Consider the following 24,916-nt stretch of genomic DNA (forward strand, 5'->3'; position numbering starts at 1 on the left):
GCAAACCCCCGCAACCACCGCCCAGGGTTGTCAGGAAGAGGCCCTTGTTCCCATCAACATGGGGATAAGGTACTTTGGGGTGGGGGGCCAGAGCCGGATAAGTTCAGATAAGGGTCTGGTATGGCATTTAGGGGGGGAACCCATGCCATTTTTTTTCTATTTGGTGTGGGGTTCCTCTTAAAATCCATACCATTTCGGGTCTGGTATGGATCAGTAGTGGCTATCAGTAGTGGCTGCTCATCCTGTACAACTGAATGACAAGCTGAAAAGAGGCAGGGCTGTTCATGGCTGTAGACATGTAATCAGCAGTAACCTGCAGTGAGGAACAGATGTCTGCAAACAGATTATGGACAGATGTGGAGGCTTAAAAGCTAACGCTGATCAGAACAACTTGCCACCCCATGGCCATTTAGGATGTGTTAACAGGGCCTTTGGGTGTGACAAGATAGGCAAGAGTGGGTGTGAGAAGGTGAGCAAGTTTGTTGGTCTTAATCAGAGCTCTCTCGGGAACAACTAAAAGTAACAATGCATGCAAAAAAATGCTTAAATAAAGCAGCTTGTAGGAACACCCAATCTATCCTTCTTGTGGTGAATGTCCTAATGAAATAGTCAAAGAACAACTGAGCTTCATCAGCAAGAAGAGTTTACCTTTTGACTGGTTGTGTTGAGAGGGATGTGAAAGGTCTTTTGCCCTTGAGTGAGTCTCTGAGTTTCTTGAGAAAGTAAAGTAGACCAAAATGGCCCATCCATAGGTTATAGCAGGGCTTTTTTCAGCAGGAATGGGGGGGGGGGAACCTCCAGCACTTCCAGCATTGAATGTATGTAAAGGGGTGCTGGAGGGTTTTTAGGTGTTGGCAGCTGGGGGCTCTATTGTTGCTGGGAGAGTCTATGGTTGCTCGGGGGCTCTTTTGTGTCCTGGGGGTCAATGGATGCTGAGAGGGATCTACAGTTGATGGAGGGGTTTTCTGTTGCTGGCTGCTGGAGGATGTATTCATGCTAGTTGCTAGAAGCTCTTTTATTGCTGGTGGGGGTCTATAGTTGTTAAAGTAAAAATAAAAAACAGGGATGGGGGGCGTGTCCTGATGTGAACACAGGAAGACGTGTATCTGGGGAGCTCCGGGCATCCTGATCTGAATCCTTCGCCATCCGTGCATCTGACTTGTCAAATCAGGCTGACACCCTGCCAGCCCATTCCTTGGTATCCCCTGCCTTGTCCTGGGGCAAAATTGCGGAGTCTATCCCCCCTGGGGCCGTCTACTCACCATAGACTCCAGGCACCGGCGTTTCCTGAGAAGCCATCCCGCCGGGGATCCATCCACCCACATCTGCCTGCCCATCCACCTGCCTAGTGCGGTCCGGAGGCCTGTTTGGCTGCTGGGGACGTCCGTGGCGGCCGCGGCCTAGCGCGGCCTAGTACAGCCTACAAAGCACCGGTGTTTCCTGAGCCGCTACCCCGCCGGGGGGGCGCCGCGGCCAGCCTGCCCGAACTCGGGCGCGTGGATCACCGGCCCCCTTCTGCCCTGCCATCCATCCACACTCCTGCCATCCATCCACCCCCCTGCCAAGGCCTGGTGTGCTGCCCAGCAGAGACTGCTTACCTGAACCGGCTGAAAACTCCTGGGGCCTAGTGTTTATCATCTGCCTCCTTCTGCCTCTCTCACTGCCCTGGACCCTCTCCACCCTAGTGCCCCCAGCTTCACATCCTCACAACCTGGTCCCTGCCTTTGAGTCTGCGGTGAAGTTGGGAGATGCTGGTGAACACTGACGACCGGCCCAGCGTGTTCGCTCCTGGGGCTCAGCGCCTGCTGCCAAATTGATCGCCCTCTAATTGCCTCCTGCACGCTCACCTGGGCACGGATATATCCCATATAGAGGGCTCTCGGGGTGAACTAACTGATGTCCTCCTCCTCCAAAAAAGGGAGGGGGTCCTCCAAAACCACAAAGACCGACGCACCGTCCAGGCTACCGCTGTCATCTTCCCCACAGACCGACCCAATACTAGTGGGGCGGCTTCGGGCCTTGCTGGCCGACCTGGAAATGGACCCTGGCCCGGCTCCAATGGCAGAGGGATCAGCTCCACCGCCTCAAGACAGTACGGCCACGATCCTTGATGCGATCGAGCGAAGTAGGACCTCGCTGCTGGTACGCATCGACCACCTCGCTGAGGAGTGTAACCTTATACGGAACGACCTCGATAAAATAAGGGGTAGAATGACCGAAACCGAGTCCAGAGTATCAGCCACCGAAGATCTTACGGCCACCCATGCCACCTCTATTGCCGAATTGCAGCGCACAGTACAGTCCCTTGTCGCAAAATCGGACGACACCGAAAACAGGCTGAGGCGCAATAATGTTTGAGTCCTGGGTCTGCCTGAGGGAGAAGAAGGGGACCACCCTGCTGTATTCGCAGAGGAGTTCTTTAAAAACCTATTGGGCTTCATGGACGTTTCCCCTACATACGTGGTTGAAAGGGCCTACCGGGTGCCCACGGGCCGTGTCATCCCAGGAAGTCCTCCCAGGCCTTTTTTGGTCCGCTTCCTTAACTATCGGGACAGGGACAGGATTCTCTCGGAAGCCCGCAAACACCCCACGCTCAAACATTGCAACTCCTCTATTCTTCTTTTCCCTGACTTCTCGGCCGATCTGCAGAGGAAGAGGAAAACCTTCAATGATGTCCGCAGATGACTCAGAGACAAGAACATTAAATATGGCATGCTCTACCCAAGCCGCTTACGAGTCCAACATGATGGAGCGACCCGCTTCTTTGACAACCCAGCGGATGCTGACGACTGGCTGACCAATTTGCGTTAAAAGTTTCTTCTCAATAAGTCATCTAATGCACGGATCTTCCACATCCTGGTTTTGATCTATCCTACTAAATTGTCTGTAAACACCGGAGTTACCTCAAGTGTACCTCTACACATAACCCCCCCTCCCAGTTTTTTGTTTTTTGTTAGTTTTGATCTTATCTCTCAGAGCGGAGGGCCGGGTTTGTTTTTTGTTTTTTTTTTTCTACCTATCTGGAGAACTCCACCACCTGGCGGTACTATACAACTGCTCCAGATCACCTGGTTCTCCTGGCTGTGTCAGGATACATATCCCCTAACCCTCACCTACTGTTAGAGGCTGAACACTAGCTGGGGCGATCCCAGGAATTTTGAGCCTCCAGTAAGAGACATTTACTATTCAAGTCGAGCTTAAATTCAGCTCAGTGCTAATGAAGACTGCACTGTGACCTGACTACCAGGTTCACAGGCATAGTGTTTTGTTTTTTTGTTTTTTGGGTATAGGCCGCTTCCTGACCTCCCCCATGTTGTTTCGGGGGATGTTGGGAAATGGTAGGATAAGCACCTGGTGCTTGGGAAGTTTTAAATTGGTTGCTATTTTTTCTATGTTATGTGCGGTTGGCCCTGGCTCTAAATACACTCATCGGGTGGGTTTCAGTTGGGACGCATTCACCCAGAGGTTAGCAATTCTCCCCTGGTGTCATGGAGTCACGTGATCAGGAAACAATGTCGGTGATATCCTGGAATGTCAGAGGCCTCAACTCCAAATTTAAAAGGGCACTGATGTTCCAGTATGTCAAGTCGCACAACCCACAGGTGCTGATCCTACAGGAGACCCACTTGACGGGTGGCAAACTGATGGCCTTGAAAAAGCCCTGGGTGCAGAAAACTTTCCATGCCACGTACTCCTCATATGCCAGGGGGGTCTCTATACTGATAAATAAATCCTACCCGTGTACTGTTGAGGCGGTTCATACAGACCCCCATGGCAAATTTGTAATTTTGGTATTGACGGCCTGGCAACAAAGGTATATCATAGTAGGAGTTTATATCCCACCACCTTTCAAACCGGAAGTGCTATACACTATTTTGGAGAGGATTACCCCGTACTGTCCAGCTAAATTGTTAATCCTAGGGGACTTCAATAATACCCTCTCCCCTGATCTGGATAGGCCCACGCCTTCACAGTCCTCTACTGGGGACCTGCTGGGGTGGACACTTTCAGCAGGGGTTACTGAGGTATGGAGGTGGTTACACCCCCAGACTAAAGCTTATTCATGTTTTTCTACCTCATATAAAACCTCCTCTAGAATTGATTATGCGTTTGCAAATCAACTTATGCTAAATGATATAGTGGAGGCAACATACCTACCTAGCGGGCTATCTGATCATTCCCCTCTCAAGATCACTATGCGGACCAGAAACAAACGCAGTGGCTCCATGTGGCGCCTTGGGGCCCACTGGATCTCCCATGACGAGATTTCAGGGCAGACTCCACAAACACTGCGCGAATTCTGGGAACATAACGCGGGGTCATCCTCTCCACCCATAGTTTGGGACGCCTTCAAGGCGTTCACTAGAGGACACTATATGTCAGCAATTAAGGCGGTGAAGGTAAATCAACAAGCCAACACAAGGCGGTTGGAGGGGGAGATTGAAGAGGCGTCAGCCACTTACGGGTCTGACCCCTCGGTTTACAACTTTGAACAGCTGCAGTCCGCAAAGAGAGATCTCCACCTCCATCTCACTGAGGTTACACGCTTAGAGGTATTCCACACCAAACAAAGATTCTTTGAGCAGGGGGATAGAAATGGCAGACTACTGGCAATGATGTCCCATCATGACACCCCCATAACTCTGATCCCCGAACTGATCTCTCCCACGGGTGAATCTATTACGTCCCAAGAAGGTATCCTAAAGGAGTTTCAGGCCTTTTATCAGGCACTATACAGTACCACACTCCCTCGGGATGTGACCCCTGGCGAGATGGCGCCTCTCCTGGACCCCTGGCTCTGGGGTGGCTCTCGGATGAGGAGAGGTCCCATCTGGTTAGGCCTATCACTGCGGAGGAGGTACATGCTATCATTAATGCACTGGCAGTTGGGAAGGCACCGGGTCCTGATGGTCTACCCGTCGAATTTTATTGGTCTCATGCGGATCTATTGGCCCCCCTGTTGGCGGACCTGTATACCCGATGTCTGGGGGAGGGAGCGCTCCCACCCTCTATGGCAGATGCACACATTATTCTAATCCTTAAGCCCAATAAAGATCCCAAACAGTGCGCCTCATACAGGCCCATTGCACTTCTTAACACTGATTTCAAAATCTTATCTAAACTAATTACTGTTAGACTCAACCCACTTCTGCCCTCTATTGTAGACAGATCAGACTGGGTTCATGGCACACAGGTCAACGGATATTAACCTCCGCAGATTATTCACCAATTTACATGCCATACATGACAATGTGGGCACTAGAACGGTTGCCTCCTTCAATATCGAAAAGGCATTCGATTCAATCGAATGGCCATTTCTCTGGGAAACTCTGCGGAGGATGGGATTTCCGTTGGTTTTTATTGCCTGGCTGCAAACTTTATACAAATCCCCGAAGGCAGCAATCAGATTGGGAGGAAATGTTTCTCCCCCCTTCCCGCTGTCCAGGGGTACCAGGCAGGGCTGCCCCCTCTCTCCGGCATTATTCGCAATAGCTATGGAACCGGTGCCGGAGGCACTGCGGGTCTCACCCCATATAAAAGGATTAAAAATAGCCTGGCTGGAGGAGAGGGTAGCTCTGTATGCGGACGACCTCCTGCTCTTTCTGAATGACGCGGACTCCTCTCTTAGAGGAGCGCTGCAAGTATTGACTGAATTCTCCAAAGTAACAGGATTAACCACTTGCCGACCGCCTAACGTATATATACGTCGGCAGAATGGCACGGGCAGGCAGAATCACGTACCTGTACGTGATCTGCCTCCCGCGGGCGGGGGGTCCGATCGGACCCCCCCCCGGTGCCAGCGGCGGTCGGCATCTGACTGGGAGCGTCGGGAGGCGAGGGGGAGACCATCCGATCGTGGCCCCCCCCTCGCGATCGCTCCCAGCCAATGGGAATCCTCCTCTGCCTGTGTGTAGTTTCACACAGGCAGAGGATGTGATGTCATCTCTCCTCGGTCTGGCAGTTTCCGTCCAGCGCCGAGGAGAGAAGACATGTAAGTGCACACAACACAAACACACACAGTAGAACATGCCAGGCATACTTTACACCCCCGATCCCCCCCCCCGATCGCCCCCCGATCCCCCCCCAATCACCCCCCCCCCTGTCACAAACTGACACCAAGCAGTATTTTTTTTTTTTTTTTTCTGATTACTGCATAGTGTCAGTTTGTGACAGTTACAGTGTTAGGGCAGTGAGTATTACCCCCCTTTAGGTCTAGGATACCCCCTAACCCCCCCTAATAAAGTTTTAACCCCTTGATCACCCCCTGTCACCAGTGTCGCTAAGCGATCATTTTTCTGATCGCTGTATTAGTGTCGCTGGTGACGCTAGTTAGGGACGTAAATATTTAGGTTCGCCGTCAGCGTTTTATAGCGACAGGGACCCCCATATACTATCTAATAAATGTTTTAACCCCTTGATTGCCCCCTAGTTAACCCTTTCACCACTGATCACCGTATAACTGTTACGGGTGACGCTGGTTAGTTCGTTTATTTTTTATAGTGTCAGGGCACCCGCCGTTTATTACCGAATAAAGGTTTAGCCCCCTGATCGCCCGGCGGTGATATGCGTCGCCCCAGGCAGCGTCAGATTAGCGCCAGTACCGCTAACACCCACGCACGCAGCATACGCCTCCCTTAGTGGTATAGTATCTGTACGGATCAATATCTGATCCAATCAGATCTATACTAGCGTCCCCAGCAGTTTAGGGTTCCCGAAAACGCAGTGTTAGCGGGATCAGCCCAGATACCTGCTAGCATCTGCGTTTTGCCCCTCCGCCCGGCCCACCCAAGTGCAGTATCAATCGAACACTGTCACTTACAAAACACTAAACGCATAACTGCAGCGTTCGCATAGTCAGGCCTGATCCCTGCGATCGCTAACAGTTTTTTTGGTAGCGTTTTGGTGAACTGGCAAGCACCAGCCCCAGGCAGCGTCAGGTTAGCGCCAGTACCGCTAACACCCACGCACGTACCATACACCTCCCTTAGTGGTATAGTATCTGATCGGATCAATATCTGATCCGATCAGATCTATACTAGCGTCCCCAGCAGTTTAGGGTTCCCACAAACGCAGTGTTAGCGGGATCAGCCCAGATACCTGCTAGCACCTGCGTTTTGCCCCTCCGCCCGGCCCAGCCCAGCCCACCCAAGTTCAGTATCGATCGATCACTGACACTTACAAAACACTAAACGCATAACTGCAGTGTTCGCAGAGTCAGGCCTGATTCCTGCGATCGCTAACAGTTTTTTTGGTAGCGTTTTGGTGAACTGGCAAGCACCAGCCCCAGGCAGCGTCAGGTTAGCGCCAGTACCGCTAACACCCACGCACGCACCGTACACCTCCCTTAGTGGTATAGTATCTGAACGGATCAATATCTGATCCGATCAGATCTATACTAGCGTCCCCAGCAGTTTAGGGTTCCCACAAACGCAGTGTTAGTGGAATCAGCCCAGATACCTGCTAGCACCTGCGTTTTGCCCCTCCGCCCGGCCCAGCCCAGCCCACCCAAGTGCAGTATCGATCGATCACTGACACTTACAAAACACTAAACGCATAACTGCAGCGTTCGCAGAGTCAGGCCTGATCCTTGCGATCGCTAACAGTTTTTTTGGTAGCGTTTTGGTGAAGTGCCAAGCACCAGCGGCCTAGTACACCCCGGTCGTAGTCAAACCAGCACTGCAGTAACACTTGGTGACGTGGCGAGTCCCATAAGTGCAGTTCAAGCTGGTGAGGTGGCAAGCACAAGTAGTGTCCCGCTGCCACCAAAAAGACAAACACAGGCCCGTCGTGCCCATAATGCCCTTCCTGCTGCATTCGCCAATCCTAATTGGGAACCCACCGCTTCTGCAGCACCCGTACTTCCCCCATTCACATCCCCAACCAAATGCAGTAGGCTGCATGAGAGGCATTTTCTTTATGTCCTCCCGAGTACCCCTACCCAACGAACCCCCCCAAAAAAGATGTCGTGTCTGCAGCAAGCGCGGATATAGACGTGACACCCGCTATTATTGTCCCTCCTGTCCTGACAATCCTGGTCTTTGCATTGGTGAATGTTTTGAACGCTACCATGCACTAGTTGAGTATTAGCGTAGGGTACAGCATTGCACAGACTAGGCACACTTTCACAGGGTCTCCCAAGATGCCATCGCATTTTGAGAGACCCGAACCTGGAACCGGTTACAGTTATAAAAGTTAGTTACAAAAAAAAGTGTAAAAAAAAAAAAAAACACATACAAAAATATAAAATAAAAAAGTTGTCGTTTTATTGTTCTCTCTCTCTCTATTCTCTCTTTATTGTTCTGCTTTTTTACTGTATTCTGTTCTGCAATGTTTTATTGTTATTATGTTTTATCATGTTTACTTTTCAGGTATGCAATTTTTTATACCTTACCGTTTACTGTGCTTTATTGTTAACCATTTTTTTGTCTTCAGGTACGCCATTCACGACTTTGAGTGGTTATACCAGAATGATGCCTGCAGGTTTAGGTATCATCTTGGTATCATTCTTTTCAGCCAGCGGTCGGCTTTCATGTAAAAGCAATCCTAGCGGCTAATTAGCCTCTAGACTGCTTTTACAAGCAGTGGGAGGGAATGCCCCTCCCCCCCCAACGTCTTCCGTGTTTTTCTCTGGCTCTCCTGTCTCAACAGGGAACCTGAAAATGCAGCCGGTGATTCAGCCAGCTGACCATAGAGCTGATCAGAGACCAGAGTGGCTCCAAACATCTCTATGGCCTAAGAAACCGGAAGCTACGAGCATTTTATGACTTAGATTTCGTCTGATGTAAACAGCGCCATTGGGAAATTGGGAAAGCATTTTATCACACCGATCTTGGTGTGGTCAGATGCTTTGAGGGCAGAGGAGAAATTTAGGGTCTAATAGACCCCAATTTTTGCAAAAAAGAGTACCTGTCACTACCTATTGCTATGATAGGGGATATTTACATTCCCTGAGATAACAATAAAAATGATTAAAAAAAAAAAAAAATGAAAGGAACAGTTTAAAAATAAGATAAAAAAATAATAATAATAAAGAAAAAAAAAAAAAAAAGCACCCCTGTCCCCCCTGCTCTCGCGCTAAGGCGAACGCAAGCGTCGGTCTGGCGTCAAATGTAAACAGCAATTGCACCATGCATGTGAGGTATCGCCGCGAAGGTCAGATCGAGGGCAGTAAGTTTAGCAGTAGACCTCCTCTGTAAATCTAAAGTGGTAACCTGTAAAGGCTTTTAAAGGCTTTTAAAAATGTATTTAGTTTGTCGCCACTGCACGTTTGTGCGCAATTTTAAAGCATGTCATGTTTGGTATCCATGTACTCGGCCTAAGATCATCTTTTTTATTTCATCAAACATTTGGGCAATATAGTGTGTTTTAGTGCATTAAAATGTAAAAAAGTGTGTTTTTTCCCCAAAAAATGCGTTTGAAAAATCGCTGCGCAAATACTGTGTGAAAAAAAAAATGAAACACCCACCATTTTAATCTGTAGGGCATTTGCTTTAAAAAAAATATATAATGTTTGGGGGTTCAAAGTAATTTTCTTGCAAAAAAAAAATATTTTTTTATGTAAACAATAAGTGTCAGAAAGGGCTTTGTCTTCAAGTGGTTAGAAGAGTGGGTGATGTGTGACATAAGCTTCTAGATGTTGTGCATAAAATGCCAGGACAGTTCAAAACCCCAACAAATGACCCCATTTTGGAAAGTAGACACCCCAAGCTATTTGCTAAGAGGCATGTCGAGTCCATGGAATATTTTATATTGTGACACAAGTTGCGGGAAAGAGACAATTTTTTATTTTTTTTATTTTTTTTTGCGCAAAGTTGTCACTAAATGATATATTGCTCAAACATGCCATGGGAATATGTGAAATTACACCCCAAAATACATTCTGCTGCTTCTCCTGAGTATGGGGATACCACATGTGTGAGACTTTTTGGGAGCCTAGCCGCGTACGGGACCCCGAAAACCAAGCACCGCCTTCAGGCTTTCTAAGGCCGTAAATTTTTGATTTCACTCTTCACTGCCTATCACAGTTTCGGAGGCCATGGAATGCCCAGGTGGCAAAAAAAACCCCCAAATGACCCCATTTTGGAAAGTAGACACCCCAAGCTATTTGATGAGAGGTATAGTGAGTATTTTGCAGACCTCACTTTTTGTCACAAAGTTTTGAAAATTGAAAAAAGAAAAAAAAAATTTTTTTTTCTCGTCTTTCTTTATTTTCAAAAACAAATGAGAGCTGCAAAATACTCACCATGCCTCTCAGCAAATATCTTGGGGTGTCTACTTTCCAAAATGGGGTCATTTGGGGGGGGTTTGTGCCACCTGGGCATTCCATGGCCTCCGAAACTGTGATAGGCAGTGAGGAGTAAAATCAAAAATGTACGCCCTTAGAAATCCTGAAGGCAGTGATTGGTTTTCGGGGTCCTGTACGCGGCTAGGCTCCCAAAAAGTCCCACACATGTGGTATCCCCATACTCAGGAGAAGCAGCTAAATGTATTTTGGGGTGCAATTCCACATATGCCCATGGCCTGTGTGAGCAATATATCATTTAGTGACAACTTTGTGCAAAAAAAAAAAAAAAAATTTGTCACTTTCCCGCAACTTGTGTCAAAATATAAAACATTCCATGGACTCAACATGCCTCAAAGCAAATAGCTTGGGGTGTCTACTTTCCAAAATGGGGTCATTTGGGGGGGTTTTATGTCATCTGGGCATTTTATGGCCTTCAAAACTGTGATAGGTAGTGAGGAGTAAAATCAAAAATGTACGCCCTTAGAAATCCTGAAGGCAGTGATTGGTTTTCGGGGCCCCGTACGCGGCTAGGCTCCCAAAAAGTCCCACACATGTGGTATCCCCATACTCAGGAGAAGCAGCTAAATGTATTTTGGGGTGCAATTCCACATATGCCCATGGCCTGTGTGAGCAATATATCATTTAGTGACAACTTTTTGTAATTTTTTTTTTTTTGTCATTATTCAATCACTTGGGACAAAAAAAATGAATATTCAATGGGCTCAACATGCCTCTCAGCAAATTCCTTGGGGTGTCTACTTTCCAAAATGGGGTCATTTGTGGGGGTTTTGTACTGCCCTGCCATTTTAGCACCTCAAGAAACGACATAGGCAGTCATAAATTAAAGGCTGTGTAAATTCCAGAAAATGTACCCTAGTTTGTAGACGCTATAACTTTTGCGCAAACCAATAAATATACACTTATTGACATTTTTTTTACCAAAGACATGTGGCCGAATACATTTTGGCCTAAATGTATGACTAAAATTGAGTTTATTGGATTTTTTTTAGAACAAAAAGTAGAAAATATCATTTTTTTTCAAAATTTTCGGTCTTTTTCCGTGTATAGCGCAAAAAATAAAAACGGCAGAGGTGATCAAATACTATCAAAAGAAAGCTCTATTTGTGGGAAGAAAAGGACGCAAATTTCGTTTGGGTACAGCATTGCATGACCGCGCAATTAGCAGTTAAAGCGACGCAGTTCCAAATTGTAAAAAGTGCTCTGGTCAGGAAGGGGGTAAAACCTTCCGGGGCTGAAGTGGTTAAGGGTGAACTGGACAAAATCCCAGTTGCTGGCTATTGACACTGAGGCAAAAAGACTGGCCCCGCAGGATCTGCAGATGCAGTGGGTGGACGAAATGGTGTACTTAGGGGTACGCGTCTCGAGAGACGCATCCAGCTTTATCCCCCTTAACCTAGACCCGGTGGTCCAAGTAGTCAAGGCCAAACTCAAAGCTTGGGAGAACCTTCCTCTATCCCTATTGGGCCGCATTAACTTAATTAAAATGAAAATCATACCTAAATTTACATACCTATTTCGTAATTCCCCACAATGGATACCTTGCTCATTTTTCAAGAAACTGAACCAAATTTTCTCCTCCTTCCTCTGGGGTCCAAATCCTCCTAGATTTAAACTCTCCACACTAATGCGTCCGGTGTCGCAGGGGGGGCTGGCATTCCCAGACTGCCAGAAATATTTTTTGGCAGCCCAGCTGGTCACGGCAGTTTGGTGGCTAGTACCGGATGCGTCCAACCCCGCTGCGGTTCTGGAGGCTGCGGTGGTTCGCTCTGTGGAAGCTTCGAGGTCCCAAGGCTCCATATGATTTGACCACCTCCATGCACACAACTCTAAGGGCCTGGAGGGCAGGACTGGAACTTGAGAAGTTCCCACGAAATGCAGTCTCCCCGCACACCCCCCTTTGGAACAACCCTACCCTACCCCATCTCTACTCATTACCAGACCCTAAAATATGGGCCAAATGCGGTCTTAAACTGATATCTGACCTCACCACCGGCACCGTCATACACCCCTTCAATCACCTGGTATCCCAATACAATGTGCCTCCCTCGCATCTATTTCGCTATATGCAACTGTCTCATGCGTTCAAAACCTAAATAATACCCAACGACACGCAAATAGTGCAATCCGATCTGGAGAGGGTCACAAGATATGAATGTACCAAGAAACCAACCTCAGTCCTTTATGCACATCTCCTAAGAGTTTCCTCTCCAGATCTGTCAAAGCTCCGGCAGCAATGGACACAGGATATCCCGACACTGGACTCCGAGGATTGGGAGGACATGTGGGAATTCCCCTTCAAAATCCTGGTCTCACTTCGAGACCGTCTCATACAATACAAAATACTACATTGGGCATATCTCACCCCATAGAGATTGCATAAGATGAGAACCTCCCTGTCCTCGGAGTGTTGGAGATGTACTAGGGATCCAGGTGATTTTATACATATTTTCTGGTCCTGTCCAGCAATTAAAAACTACTGGTCAGAAGTAGGGATGAGCCGAACACCCCCCGGTTCGGTTCGCACCAGAACCCGCGAACGGACCGAAAGTTCGCACGAACGTTAGAACCCCATTGACGTCTATGGGACTCGAACGTTCGAAATCAAAAGTGCTCATTTTAAAGGCTAATTTGCATGGTATTGTCCTAAAAAGGGTTTGGGGACCCGGGTCCTACCCCAGGGGACATGTATCAATGCAAAAAAAACTTTTAAAAACGGCCGTTTTTTCGGGAGCAGTGATTTTAATGATGCTTAAAGTTAAAAAAAAAAAGTGAAATATTCCTTTAAATATCGTACCTGGGGGGTGTCTATAGTATGCCTGTAAAGTGACGCGTGTTTCCCATGTTTAGAACAGTCCCTGCACCAAATGTCATTTTTAAAGGAAAAAATCTCATTTAAAACTGCTTGCGGGTTTAATGTCATGTCGGGTCATGGCAATATGGATGAAAATCAGTGAGACAAACGGCATGGGTACCCCCCAGTCCATTACCAGTCCCTTTGGGTCTTGTATGGATATTAAGGGGAACCCCGCACCCAAATTAAAATAAGGAAAGGTGTGGGGCCACCAGGCCCTATATACTCTGAACAGCAGTATACAGGCGGTGCAAACAAGACAGGGACTGTAGGTTTGTTGTTAAGTAGAATCTGTTTGTAATTTTGAACATTTTTAACGTGTTTAGCTCCAGCCAAAAAATCTTTTCTAAGCTTTTTGGAAAACATAGGGAAGGGTTATCACCCCTGTGACATTTGTTTTGCTGTCTTTCCTCCTCTTCAGAAGATTTCACCTCACTTTTTTGTCCCAATGAAAAATGTTTTTTGAAAATTTGGGTTTTTTTGTGGAACAAGGATTGGAAAGCATCAGTGGAAAGGAGAACTTGTTTTCCCATATTAACTCTTACAGGAGAGAATTTCCCTTCCTAGGGGTAGATTTCATCTCACTTCCTGTTGTCTCCTTCCGTTTGCAAGTAGGAGTCGTTTGTAAGTTAGATGTTTGAAAGTAGGGTCCTGCCCTATATACTCAGCAGAAATTTGGGCCTTAGGTGTTGCTGTGGCCACAACACTGTAAGCCCTCACAGGGCCCTGCTGTGAAATATTAGATCAAGAATTGTAATTACATGCCCCTGTTGAACAGCAGCTGAAAAATTAGGCCTTAGGCACTGGTGCTGGTGCCACAACACTGCAACCCCTCACAGACACTCTAGTTGGAACGCAGGAACGAGCCCTGCTGCAAATTATTGCTTCAAAAATTGTAATTACACGCCCCTGTTAGACAGGGGCAGAAAAATTGGGCCTTAGGCACTGGTGCTGGTGCCACAACACTGCAACCCCTCACAGACACTCTAGTTGGAACGCAGGAACGAGCCCTGCTGCAAATGATTGCTTCAAAAATTGTAATTACACGCCCCTGTTAGACAGGGGCAGAAAAATTGGGCCTTAGGCACTGGTGCTGGTGCCACAACACTGCAACCCCTCACAGACACTCTAGTTGGAACGCAGGAACGAGCCCTACTGCAAAGTATTGCATCAAAAATTGTAATTACACGCCCCTGTTAGACAGGGGCAGAAAAATTGGGCCTTAGGCACTGGTGCTGGTGCCACAACACTGCAACCCCTCACAGACACTCTAGTTGGAACGCAGGAACGAGCCCTGCTGCAAAGTATTGCATCAAAAATTGTAATTACACGCCCCTGTTAGACAGGGGCAGAAAAATTGGGCCCTAGGCACTGGTGCTGGTGCCACAACACTGCAACCCCTCACAGACACTCTAGTTGGAATGCAGGAACGAGCCCTGCTGCAAAGTATTACATCAAAAATTGTAATTACACGCCCCTGTTAAACAGGGGCTGAAAAATTGTGCCTTAGGCACTGGTGGTGGCGCCCAGAACCAAAAATGTTCTTACAAGCTATCAGCGTGATGATTGAGGAGGAAGAGGATAATTACTCAGGGATAGTCACTCAGCATCAGCATAGGCAGTCTTTGAAGGGATCTGAGATTTCAAAAAAAATTATTCGGTTACATCAGCATCAGGTGCTTGGTAGCTGGTGGTGATCCAAGACTCATTCATTTTTATGAAGGTCAGCCGATCGACCGAGTCGGTGGACAGACGCACCCTGTGATCGGTTACCACGCCTCCAGCAGCACTGAATGTGCGTTCCGAAAGAACGCTGGATGCAGGACAGGCCAGTAGCTCAATTGCATACTGTGCAAGCTCTGGCCAGTGATCCATCCTCAAGACCCAGTAACCCAGAGGATTTTCGGTGGGAAAGGTGTCCAAGTCTGATCTTGCCCCTAGGTATTCCTGCACCATGTAAAACAGACGCTGGCGATGGTTGCTGGAACCGATCATACCTTGGGGCTGCGGACCAAAAAATTGTCTGAACGCATCGGTCAGACGGCCACCTTCTCCACCGCTCCTTCTTTGACTGACCGAAGCCTCAGCAACACGTTGTCCAGAAACAGGAGTTTGTAACCTCCCAGTCTCTGGGAACGCGTTGCACAGACCTTTCTGCAAGGCCTCCCGAAGATGTTTCATCCTCTGCTCCCTCTGCGATGGCAAGATAAGGTCCGCAACCTTACCCTTGTAACGTGGATCAAGGAGGGTTGCCAGCCAGTATTGGTCCTTCTCCTTGATACCACGAATACGAGGATCCTTACGCAGGCTTTGCAGGATCAGGGAGGCCATGCAGCGTAGGTTTGCTGAGGCATTCGGTCCGGAGTCCTCTGGGTCACTAAGAACGACATGGTCCGCAGCCACCTCCTCCCAGCCACGTACAAGTCCATGTGTTTCTTGGGACTGATCCCTTAAAGACTGCTGCTGATGCTGAGTGCCAGGCTCCACCTCCATACTGACACAATCTTCCTCCTCCTCCTCTTCCTCCTCGTCCTCTTCCTGTGTGATCGGCGGGCACGCAGGAACACTGTCTGGATAAAGGGGGCCTTGAGAGCTAAGGAAGTCCTCCTCTTCCTGCCTCTGTTCTGCCTCAAGTGCCCTGTCCATTATTCCACGCAGCGTGTGCTCCAACAGGTGGACAAGGGGGACAGTGTCACTGATGCATGCACTGTCACTGCTCACCATCCTCGTGGCCTCCTCGAATGGTGACAGGACAGTGCATGCATCCCTGATCATGGCCCACTGGCGTGGGGAAAAAAAACCAAGCTCCCCTGACCCTGTCCTGGTGCCATAGTCGCACAGGTACTCATTGATGGCCCTCTGCTGCGTGTGCAGCCGCTGCAGCATGGCCAACGTTGAGTTCCACCTGGTGGGCATGTCACAGATTAGGCGGTTCTTGGGCAGGTTAAACTCCTTTTGGAGGTCCGTCAGCCGAGCACTGGCATTATATGACCGGCGGAAATGCACACAGACTTTCCTGGCCTGCCTCAGGACATCCTGTAAGCCCGGGTACCTGCCCAAGAACCGCTGCACCACCAAGTTAAGGACGTGAGCCAAACAGGGCACATGGGTCATTTGTCCCTGTCGGAGGGCAGAGAGGAGGTTGGTGCCATTGTCGCAAACCACCATTCCTGCCTTAAGTTGGCGTGGCGTCAACCACCTCTGAACCTGCCCCTGCAGAGCTGACAGAACCTCTGCCCCAGTGTGGCTCCTGTCCCCCAAGCACACCAGCTCAAGCACCGCATGGCATCTTTTGGCCTGCGTACTTGCGTAGCCCCTTGAACGCCTACGGAGCACCGCTGGTTCCGAGGAAGAGGCCATGGAGGAAGAAGAAGAGGAGGGGGTGGAGGAGAGAGGTGTGTCACAATCAGCATTTTGGAGGCGTGGTGGCGGAACAACCTCCAACACTACTGCACCTTGTCCTGCATCCTTCCCAGCTGCCAGCAGAGTCACCCAATGCGCCGTGAAACTTAGGTAACGTCCCTGTCCATGCCTGCTGGACCATGAGTCAGCGGTAATATGCACCTTACCGCTGACCGCCCTGTCCAGCGAGGCATGGACATTGCCTTCCACATGCCGGTAGAGAGCCGGAATCGCCTTCCGTGAGAAAAAGTGGCGTTTGGGTACCTGCCACTGAGGAACCGCACATTCCACAAACTCACGGAAGGGGGCAGAGTCTACCAACTGAAAAGGCAGCAGTTGAAGTGCTAGCAATTTTGCCAAGCTAGCATTCAACCGCTGGGCATGTGGATGGCTGGGAGCAAACTTCTTTCGGCGGTGCAGCAGCTGGGGCAGGGAAATTTGCCTGGTACAATCTGACGTCGGTGTACCAAAAGCAGATTGCCCACAAGTACTTGGCTGTGACACACCTAATTCTACACCTTCATTCCTCTCACTGTAGGTCTCAGAGAGGACTGAAGGTCTAGTGGGGTTGGAAATCTCAGCTGATGAGGAGCAAGGAGAGATCCTCTTTGTTCTTTGGTGTGGGTCTTTTAGATACGCTTGCCAACGAACTGCATGGCAGGTCAACATATGTCTGGTCAAGCATGTGGTACCCAAGCGGGAGATATTTTGGCCACGCGAGATACGCTTGAGACATATGTTGCAAATAGCAGCGGTGCGATCTGATGCACTCGTCTCAAAAAAGGCCCACACCAAAGAACTTTTTGAATAACGCGCAGAGACTGCAGCGCCCTGCACATGTGGAGCTTTGGGGTGTGATGCAGTCAATGTGCTGCCCTTAGGCTGGCCCCTGGAGGGCATCCTGCCTCGTTGGTGATGTGCTGCCGCCTCCTCCTCCTCCTCCTCCTCCTCCTCCTCCTCCTCCTCCTCTCTCCTATCAGGCACCCACGTTGAGTCAGTGACCTCATCATCCCCTCCCTCCTCATCACTGGAGCAAACCTGGCAGTATGCTGCAGCAGGGGGAGCATGACTGCCAGATTGCTGTCCTTCTTGGGCACCCCCTCTGTCCGCGCTCATGTTACTGCCTTCATCGAGCTCAGTATCGTCATCAGAGCCTTCCAAACGCTGGGCATCCTCCTGGAGCATGTACCCAACACTGTGGTCAAACAGTTCGAGGGAATCCTCATGAGGACATGGTGGAGCTAGGGAAGGAGTCACTGATGACATTGAGCTGAGGGAAGAGGCCGCTGCTTTGCCAGACAAAGCACCCTGGGCATGGGTGAGAGAGGATGAGGAGGATGAGGACGGCTTGGTCATCCACTCGACCAAGTCTTCCGCATGTTGCGGCTCAACATGGCCAGCTGCCGAAAAAAAGGCCAAGCGTGTCCCATGGCCACGTGCTGATGAGGATGCACCGTCTCCACGACCAGCACTAGACACAGAGCCTGCTTGCCCTCTCTTATTGGCTTGTGACTGTCTGCCTCTCCTTCTTGGCCTTCCAGACATACTAATGGCCTGTAGCTGCACTAAGCTGGGATAGAACACCTGTAATTTTCTTCAAGTAGCTTTATATACTGTAACCAGACAAGCCTGCCTGTCAGTAGGAAGATAACAGGAACGGATCTAGCTGAACACTGTGAGCAGGACGCACTGTACTAAATGTAAATAGTCTAGCTGCCTGACCGTGGTACTAATAGGATCAAATAGAACACCTGTAATTTTCTTCAGGTAGCTTTATATACTGTAACCAGACAAGCCTGCCTGTCAGTAGGAAGATAACAGGAACGGATCTAGCTGTACACTGTGAGCAGGACGCACTGTACTAAATGTAAATAGTCTAGCTGCCTGACCGTGGTACTAATAGGATCAAATAGAACACCTGTAATTTTCTTCAGGTAGCTTTATATACTGTAACCAGACAAGCCTGCCTGTCAGTAGGAAGATAACAGGAACGGATCTAGCTGAACACTGTGAGCAGGACACACTGTACTAAATGTAAATAGTCTAGCTGCCTGACCGTGGTACTAATAGGATCAAATAGAACACCTGTAATTTTCTTCAGGTAGCTTTATATACTGTAACCAGACAAGCCTGCCGGTCAGTAGGAATTTAACAGGAACGGATCTAGCTGAACACTGTGAGCAGGACGCACTGCATTAAATGTAAATAGTCTAGATAGAAGATAACAGGAACGGATCTAGCTAAACTGAATACAGTGTATATATATATATGCAACACCTGGGATGCATATATATACACAATACACTGTAAGTGCAGCTAACTGACTGACTGTTCTGCCTAATCTATCTAACTCAAATCAAATGACACTGTCTCTCTCTCTCTCTATCTCTCAGCACACCGGAACACACACTACACAGGGCCGCCGTGCAGGCGGCCTTATATAGTGTGGGGTGTGTACTAAATGCCCTGAGCCGTAATTGGCCAAAGCCACCCTGGCTTTGGCCAATTACAGCTCTCTCTACTGACAGCGCTGTGATTGGCCAAGCATGCGGGTCATAGTGCATGCTTGGCCAATCATCAGCCAGCAATGCACTGCGATGCCGCAGTGAATTATGGGCCGTGACGCGCCACACGAATTTAGCGCGAACGGCCCATAACGTTCGCAATTCGGCGAACGATCGAACAGCCGATGTTCGAGTCGAACATGGGTTCGACTCGAACACGAAGCTCATCCCTAGTCAGAAGTAATATCTGTAATCCAAGAAGTGGTGAGAACAGATATAGCCCCAACCCCGCAGATCTGCCTTCTCCCAACCCCGCAGATCTGCCTTCTAGGTTTAGTGGAAGAATTAGCCCCCAAGATAGCAGAGAGAACCCTCATAGGGCTCTTGCTCTTTTATGCAAGGAAAATGATCACTCTCTGCTGGAAAAAACGTGCCCCGCCATCCATATTGTTATGGAAAACACATGTCAATAAAGTACTACCACTCTATAAGGAAACCTATCAAAATAGGGGATGCCCCAAAAAATATGATAGAGTGTGGGCCAAATGGCTAGCTGAGGCCTCCACGGCAACCGCAGACTGATTGAACGGGTACATAATACCACTCTACGGGAGAAAGTGATACTGATACATTGGTTGATTTTATGGTAATGTAATCTCGGAAATGGGTTTAATTGACATCTAATATTGTCCCATGGGTCTCAGCTGATAAATCTGATCCTAAAATACTTAATTGAGCAGGAGCCAATACCGCACTAGGTTTGTTTGTTATTGTTTTTTTCTTTCGGACATGATACAGATGTATGATATTAATGCTGGACGCAGCCCAATGGCCGGCTGGCACTGACTCCTGCGTGGGTCTAGTCCCAATGCTGTGGCAGGTTTAATTGTTGTTAATTGTTTGTATGTCTTATACTCAATAAAAAGATTTAAAAAAAAAATAAATAAAAAACAGGGATAAACTTGAGACACTGAATCTGGGTCAGGGTTATTAGAGGCCAGGGCTGGATCACTCACCCTGGCAGCTCTCTGGTGTCCGAAAAGTTGGAGAACATTCTGGAACTAGTGGGTGGAGGTGAGGAGGAGGTGCCTTAAATATTTATGGGCTCTCAGGCAGTCCCCAGGAGTGGGCCTGGCAGGGAACTGGGATAACCCATAAATGGACATGGGCCATGCCAGCAGGGGAGTCCGCTGGAAGATGGAGAAGCAGTGCTAAGGAGAGGCTGTCGATGGCCCTTGAGGGACCCCTGCGAGGGAGGGGTTTTACCTCAGGCTGGAGCTTTGGAAAGCTGGCCTGGAATGATCCCACCACAGGAGACAGCTGAAGGGATTCAGACCAGAGAGGCAGTGGGAGAGAGCAAGCAGAAATAGTGAGTAGATCAGCATGGTGCAGGGACAAAGACAAGGGGAGAGACTGTCAGCTGTAACAGTGCTCTCTTAAAGACCGTGGGGTACCAAGTCTTCATCTAACTTTGCCCTGAGGAGTCACCATGAATGTGTGCAAGTCAGGAGGACTGGAGTAAGCAAGCAGCCAGGTGGGCTGGTAATCTTCTGCATGGTAGAACTGGCCTCAGTGTCTACAGGGAGGCAGAAGTAGATGCTGTTCACTACACAATGTACTAAAGCTTATCCAGAAAGGGATAGGATGTTCCTAGCCTCTAATGGGCTGCTGCTGAATTGACAAGACTATTAATTCCTCTGGAGCGATCAGCAGGTGTTGTAAATAGTAAATCAAGTTTGTGCAGAAGGAAGAAGAAGATCTGTGTAAATAGGCAGGAAGTTGTCCATTTGTTCTGTAATTGAATATTTTCAAGTTGGGCATCCCATAATTCTCCTACCCCATCCAAGTTATCATCCCCTAATAAAACAATAAAAATAAGCCAAGAACTGATTTGTGTGTCTGATTGAATGAAGGAGATGCTAAGTGACTAGCTGTGCAGCAGTGGGGAACCCTAACTTCAGCAGCTCTTACGAGGGATGTGCTAAAATTATTAGGAGAAATCTCTGAGATCTCTAGCAACTGGATCTGGTGGAAAACAAGCTAGAAAGTTTTTCAAAAGTCAAAATGAACAGCTAAACCACTATAATAGTAGGGCAGAGTAGACTGGGCTTGGTTTAGCCCAGCAGACAAATCAGACGAGATGTCAGCTAGATGAAAGAGGCAGATGGACTCCTTTCAAGTTAGGTGAACGTTTAGGTTCTCCGCAATGCTATGGAAGAGCATCGGCCTTGACATTTTTGAACATAGCTTTTGAGTTATAATAAAGTGAACTTAAAGAAGAACTCAATTCACGTAATCTGATACAATTTTAATGCAGTCCCTTGGCTGAATTTACCTCAAGCTCCTCTGTACCATGGATGGGTCCATAGTACGTTTTGTGCTGCAACCAACAACACAATGCACATTTTTCCTTCGGGGGTATAGTAGGAACTCAGTGTTCCTTCAAGAGTAATTTTACACTCAAACACTTAAACTTAGATTTGTACCAACATGCATAATTTACCCCAGCAGGTAAGGGAAAAACAATAATTTGTTAACAAACTCTCAAGAGCCATGTTCAAAATTAAACATCAAAATAATAATTTACATCTCCTCTACAGCACAGAATATTTTCAAACATCACTTTTGTTTCCTTTGTACACAGTTTGTTTTCCTCACAATAACCCCATCAGGTAAAAGAAAAAACAATAACTCATTAACCTAATACATCACTAATGACATTTCTCATGAGCCATTTTCAAATATAAACATCAAAATAATAATTTACATCTCCTGTATATCACAGAATATTAAAGAAGATCACTTCTGTTTCCTTTGTATGTTTTTTCCAGACAGTGAAAACTGCCAGCAATGCAGATATGATGAATGGCCCAATGAGCAGAAGGATCGGTGTGTCTTGAAGCTGCTGGATTTCCTGTCTTTCTCTAATGACCTTCTAGGAATGTTCTTTGCCTTATCTTCCTCCATTCTTTGCGCTATGAATGGACTGATATTACTGGTATTTATTTCCCACCAAGACACGGCCATTGTAAAAGCCAACAACAGGAACCTAAGCTTCACCCTTTTGGTCTTCATCATGCTGAGCTTCATTTGTGTTTTCTTCTTCCTTGGACGTCCTGCTGATATATCCTGCTTGTTACGCCAAATCTCGTTTGGAATCGTCTTTACAGTTGTCATCTCTTGTATCCTTGCCAAAACCATCATGGTTTCTGTAGCGTTTAAAGTCACTAAACCTAGCAGTCTGTGGCAATATTGGATCGGAACCAAACTTTCTAATGCTATAGTCATTTTATGTTCCTCCATCCAAGTTATAATTTGTGTCATCTGGTTGTCTGTCTCGCCTCCCTTCCAGGAGCTGGACACCTCTTCTCATCAGGACAAGATCATCATTCAGTGTAATGAAGGGTCAACTATTGGGTTTTATTCTGTTCTTGGTTACATGGGGTTTCTGGCAGCTGTGAGTTTTGTTCTGGCTTTCATGGTGAGGACATTACCAGACAGTTTTAATGAGGCCAAGTACATCACCTTCAGCATGCTGGTGTTCTGCACTGTTTGGATTGCCATGATCCCGGCCTATCTGAGCACCAGAGGAAAGTACATGGTGGCTGTGGAGATATTCGCCATACTGAGCTCCAGTGCCGGAGTCTTAGGCTGTATTTTTCTCCCCAAAATATACATTATCTTATGGAGACCAGAACTGAACACCAAAACATTTTTACTGGGAAAAAAATAGTACAAGAGTAAAACAGTTCTTCATCATCTTACAAGTAGACATACTAAACACATGATTTCACATAAATAAGATAATTAAAATATGGTAAATGTTAGACAACTTCAGCAGTTCCTAAATTGTAGGCTAAATAAATATTTTCTAAATACAAGAGTCATGTGTATACTTACTTGAATCTTGGTGTCCTTTGTGTATTTTGGGGGATAGTGGCAAGGCTCATAGTATGAGGTGTTGCATCATGGTAGACATAGGGAATGAAGGGGTAAAGACCCACATAGTGTAAACGGTATAAACATTTATTCCAATGCAACAAGTGCTAATAACTCACACGAAGATGAATAAAATCCAGTATATAGTTACATAGTTACATAGTAGGTGAGGTTGAAAAAAGACACAAGTCCATCAAGTCCAACCTATGTGTGTGATTATGTGTCAGTATTACATTACATATCCCTGTATATTGCGGTCATTCAGGTGATTATCTAATAGTTTCTTGAAGCTATCAATGCTCCCCAATGAGACCACCGCCTGTGGAAGGGAATTCCACATCCTTGCCTCTCTTACAGTAAAGAACCCTCTACGTAGTTTAAGGTTAAACCTCTTTTCTTCTAATTGTAATGAGTGGCCACGAGTCTTATTAAACTCTCTTCTGCGAAAAAGTTTTATCCCTATTGTGGGGTCACCAGTACAGTATTTGTAAATTGAAATCATATCCCCTCTCAAGCGTCTCTTCTCCAGAGAGAATAAGTTCAGTGCTCGCAACCTTTCCTCATAACTAAGATCCTCCAGACCCTTTATTAGCTTTGTTGCCCTTCTTTGTACTCGCTCCATTTCCAGTACGTCCCTCCTGAGGACTGGTGCCCAGAACTGGACAGCATACTCCAGGTGCGGGCGGACCAGAGTCTTGTAGAGCGGGAGAATTATCGTTTTATCTCTGCAGTTGATCCCCCTTTTAATGCATGCCAATATTCTGTTTGCTTTATTAGCAGCAGCTTGGCATTGCATGCCATTGCTGAGCCTATCATCCACTAGGACCCCCAGGTCCTTTTCCATCCTAGATTCCCCCAGAGGTTTTCCCCCCGTGTATAGATTGCATTCATATTTTTGCCACCCAAATGCATTATTTTACATTTTTCTACATTGAACCTCATTTGCCATGTAGTCGCCCACCCCATTAATTTGTTCAGGTCTTTTTGCAAGATTTCCACATCCTGCGGAGAAGTTATTGCCCTGCTTAGCTTAGTATCGTCTGCAAATACAGAGATTGAACTGTTTATCCCATCCTCCAGGTCGTTTATGAACAAATTAAATAGGATTGGTCCCAGCACAGAACCCTGGGGAACCCCACTACCCACCCCTGACCATTCTGAGTACTCCCCATTTATCACCACCCTCTGAACACGCCCTTGTAGCCAGTTTTCAATCCATGTACTCACCCTATGGTCCATGCCAACGCACCTTATTTTGTACAGTAAACGTTTATGGGGAACTGTGTCAAATGCTTTTGCAAAATCCAGATACACCACGTCTACGGGCCTTCCTTTATCTAGATGGCAACTCACCTCCTCATAGAAGGTTAATAGATTGGTTTGGCAAGAACGATTCTTCATGAATCCATGCTGATTACTGCTAATGATATCATTCTTATTACTAAAATCTTGTATATAGTCCCTTATCATCCCCTCCAAGAGTTTACATACTATTGATGTTAGGCTAACTGGTCTGTAATTCCCAGGGATGTTTTTTGGGCCCTTTTTAAATATTGGTGCTACATTGGCTTTTCTCCAATCAGCTGGTACCATTCCAGTCAATAGACTGTCTGTAAAAATTAGGAACAACGGTCTGGCAATCACCTGACTGAGTTCCCTAAGTACCCTCGGATGCAAGCCATCTGGTCCCGGTGATTTATTAATGTTAAGTTTCTCAAGTCTAATTTTAATTCCGTCCTCTGTTAACCATGTAGGTGCTTCCTGTGTTGTGTCATGAGGATAAACACTGCAGTTTTGGTTACTGAAGCCCCCCCGATTCACTCGTGAAGACTGAGGAGAAGAATAAATTCAATACCTTTGCCATCTCCCCATCCTTTGTAACCAGATGTCCTTCCTCATTCTTTATGGGGCCAA

General features: G+C 47.4%; 1 protein-coding gene across 1 annotated transcript in view; it reads left to right on the forward strand.

The window, feature by feature from the left end:
* The window catches only part of LOC141141105 (vomeronasal type-2 receptor 26-like), a 134,603-nt gene extending 111,688 nt beyond the window's left edge, over nucleotides 1-22,915 (forward strand). Inside the window, exon 6 of the mRNA XM_073628813.1 lies at nucleotides 21,895-22,915. Coding sequence (XP_073484914.1) covers nucleotides 21,895-22,796 — 902 coding nt within the window. The 3' untranslated portion in view covers nucleotides 22,797-22,915. The remainder of the gene's footprint in view (nucleotides 1-21,894) is intronic.
* The last annotated feature ends 2,001 nt before the right edge of the window (nucleotides 22,916-24,916 follow it).

The sequence above is a fragment of the Aquarana catesbeiana genome, linkage group LG04 (genome assembly GCF_042186555.1).
Source record: "Aquarana catesbeiana isolate 2022-GZ linkage group LG04, ASM4218655v1, whole genome shotgun sequence".
NCBI lineage: Eukaryota > Metazoa > Chordata > Amphibia > Anura > Ranidae > Aquarana > Aquarana catesbeiana.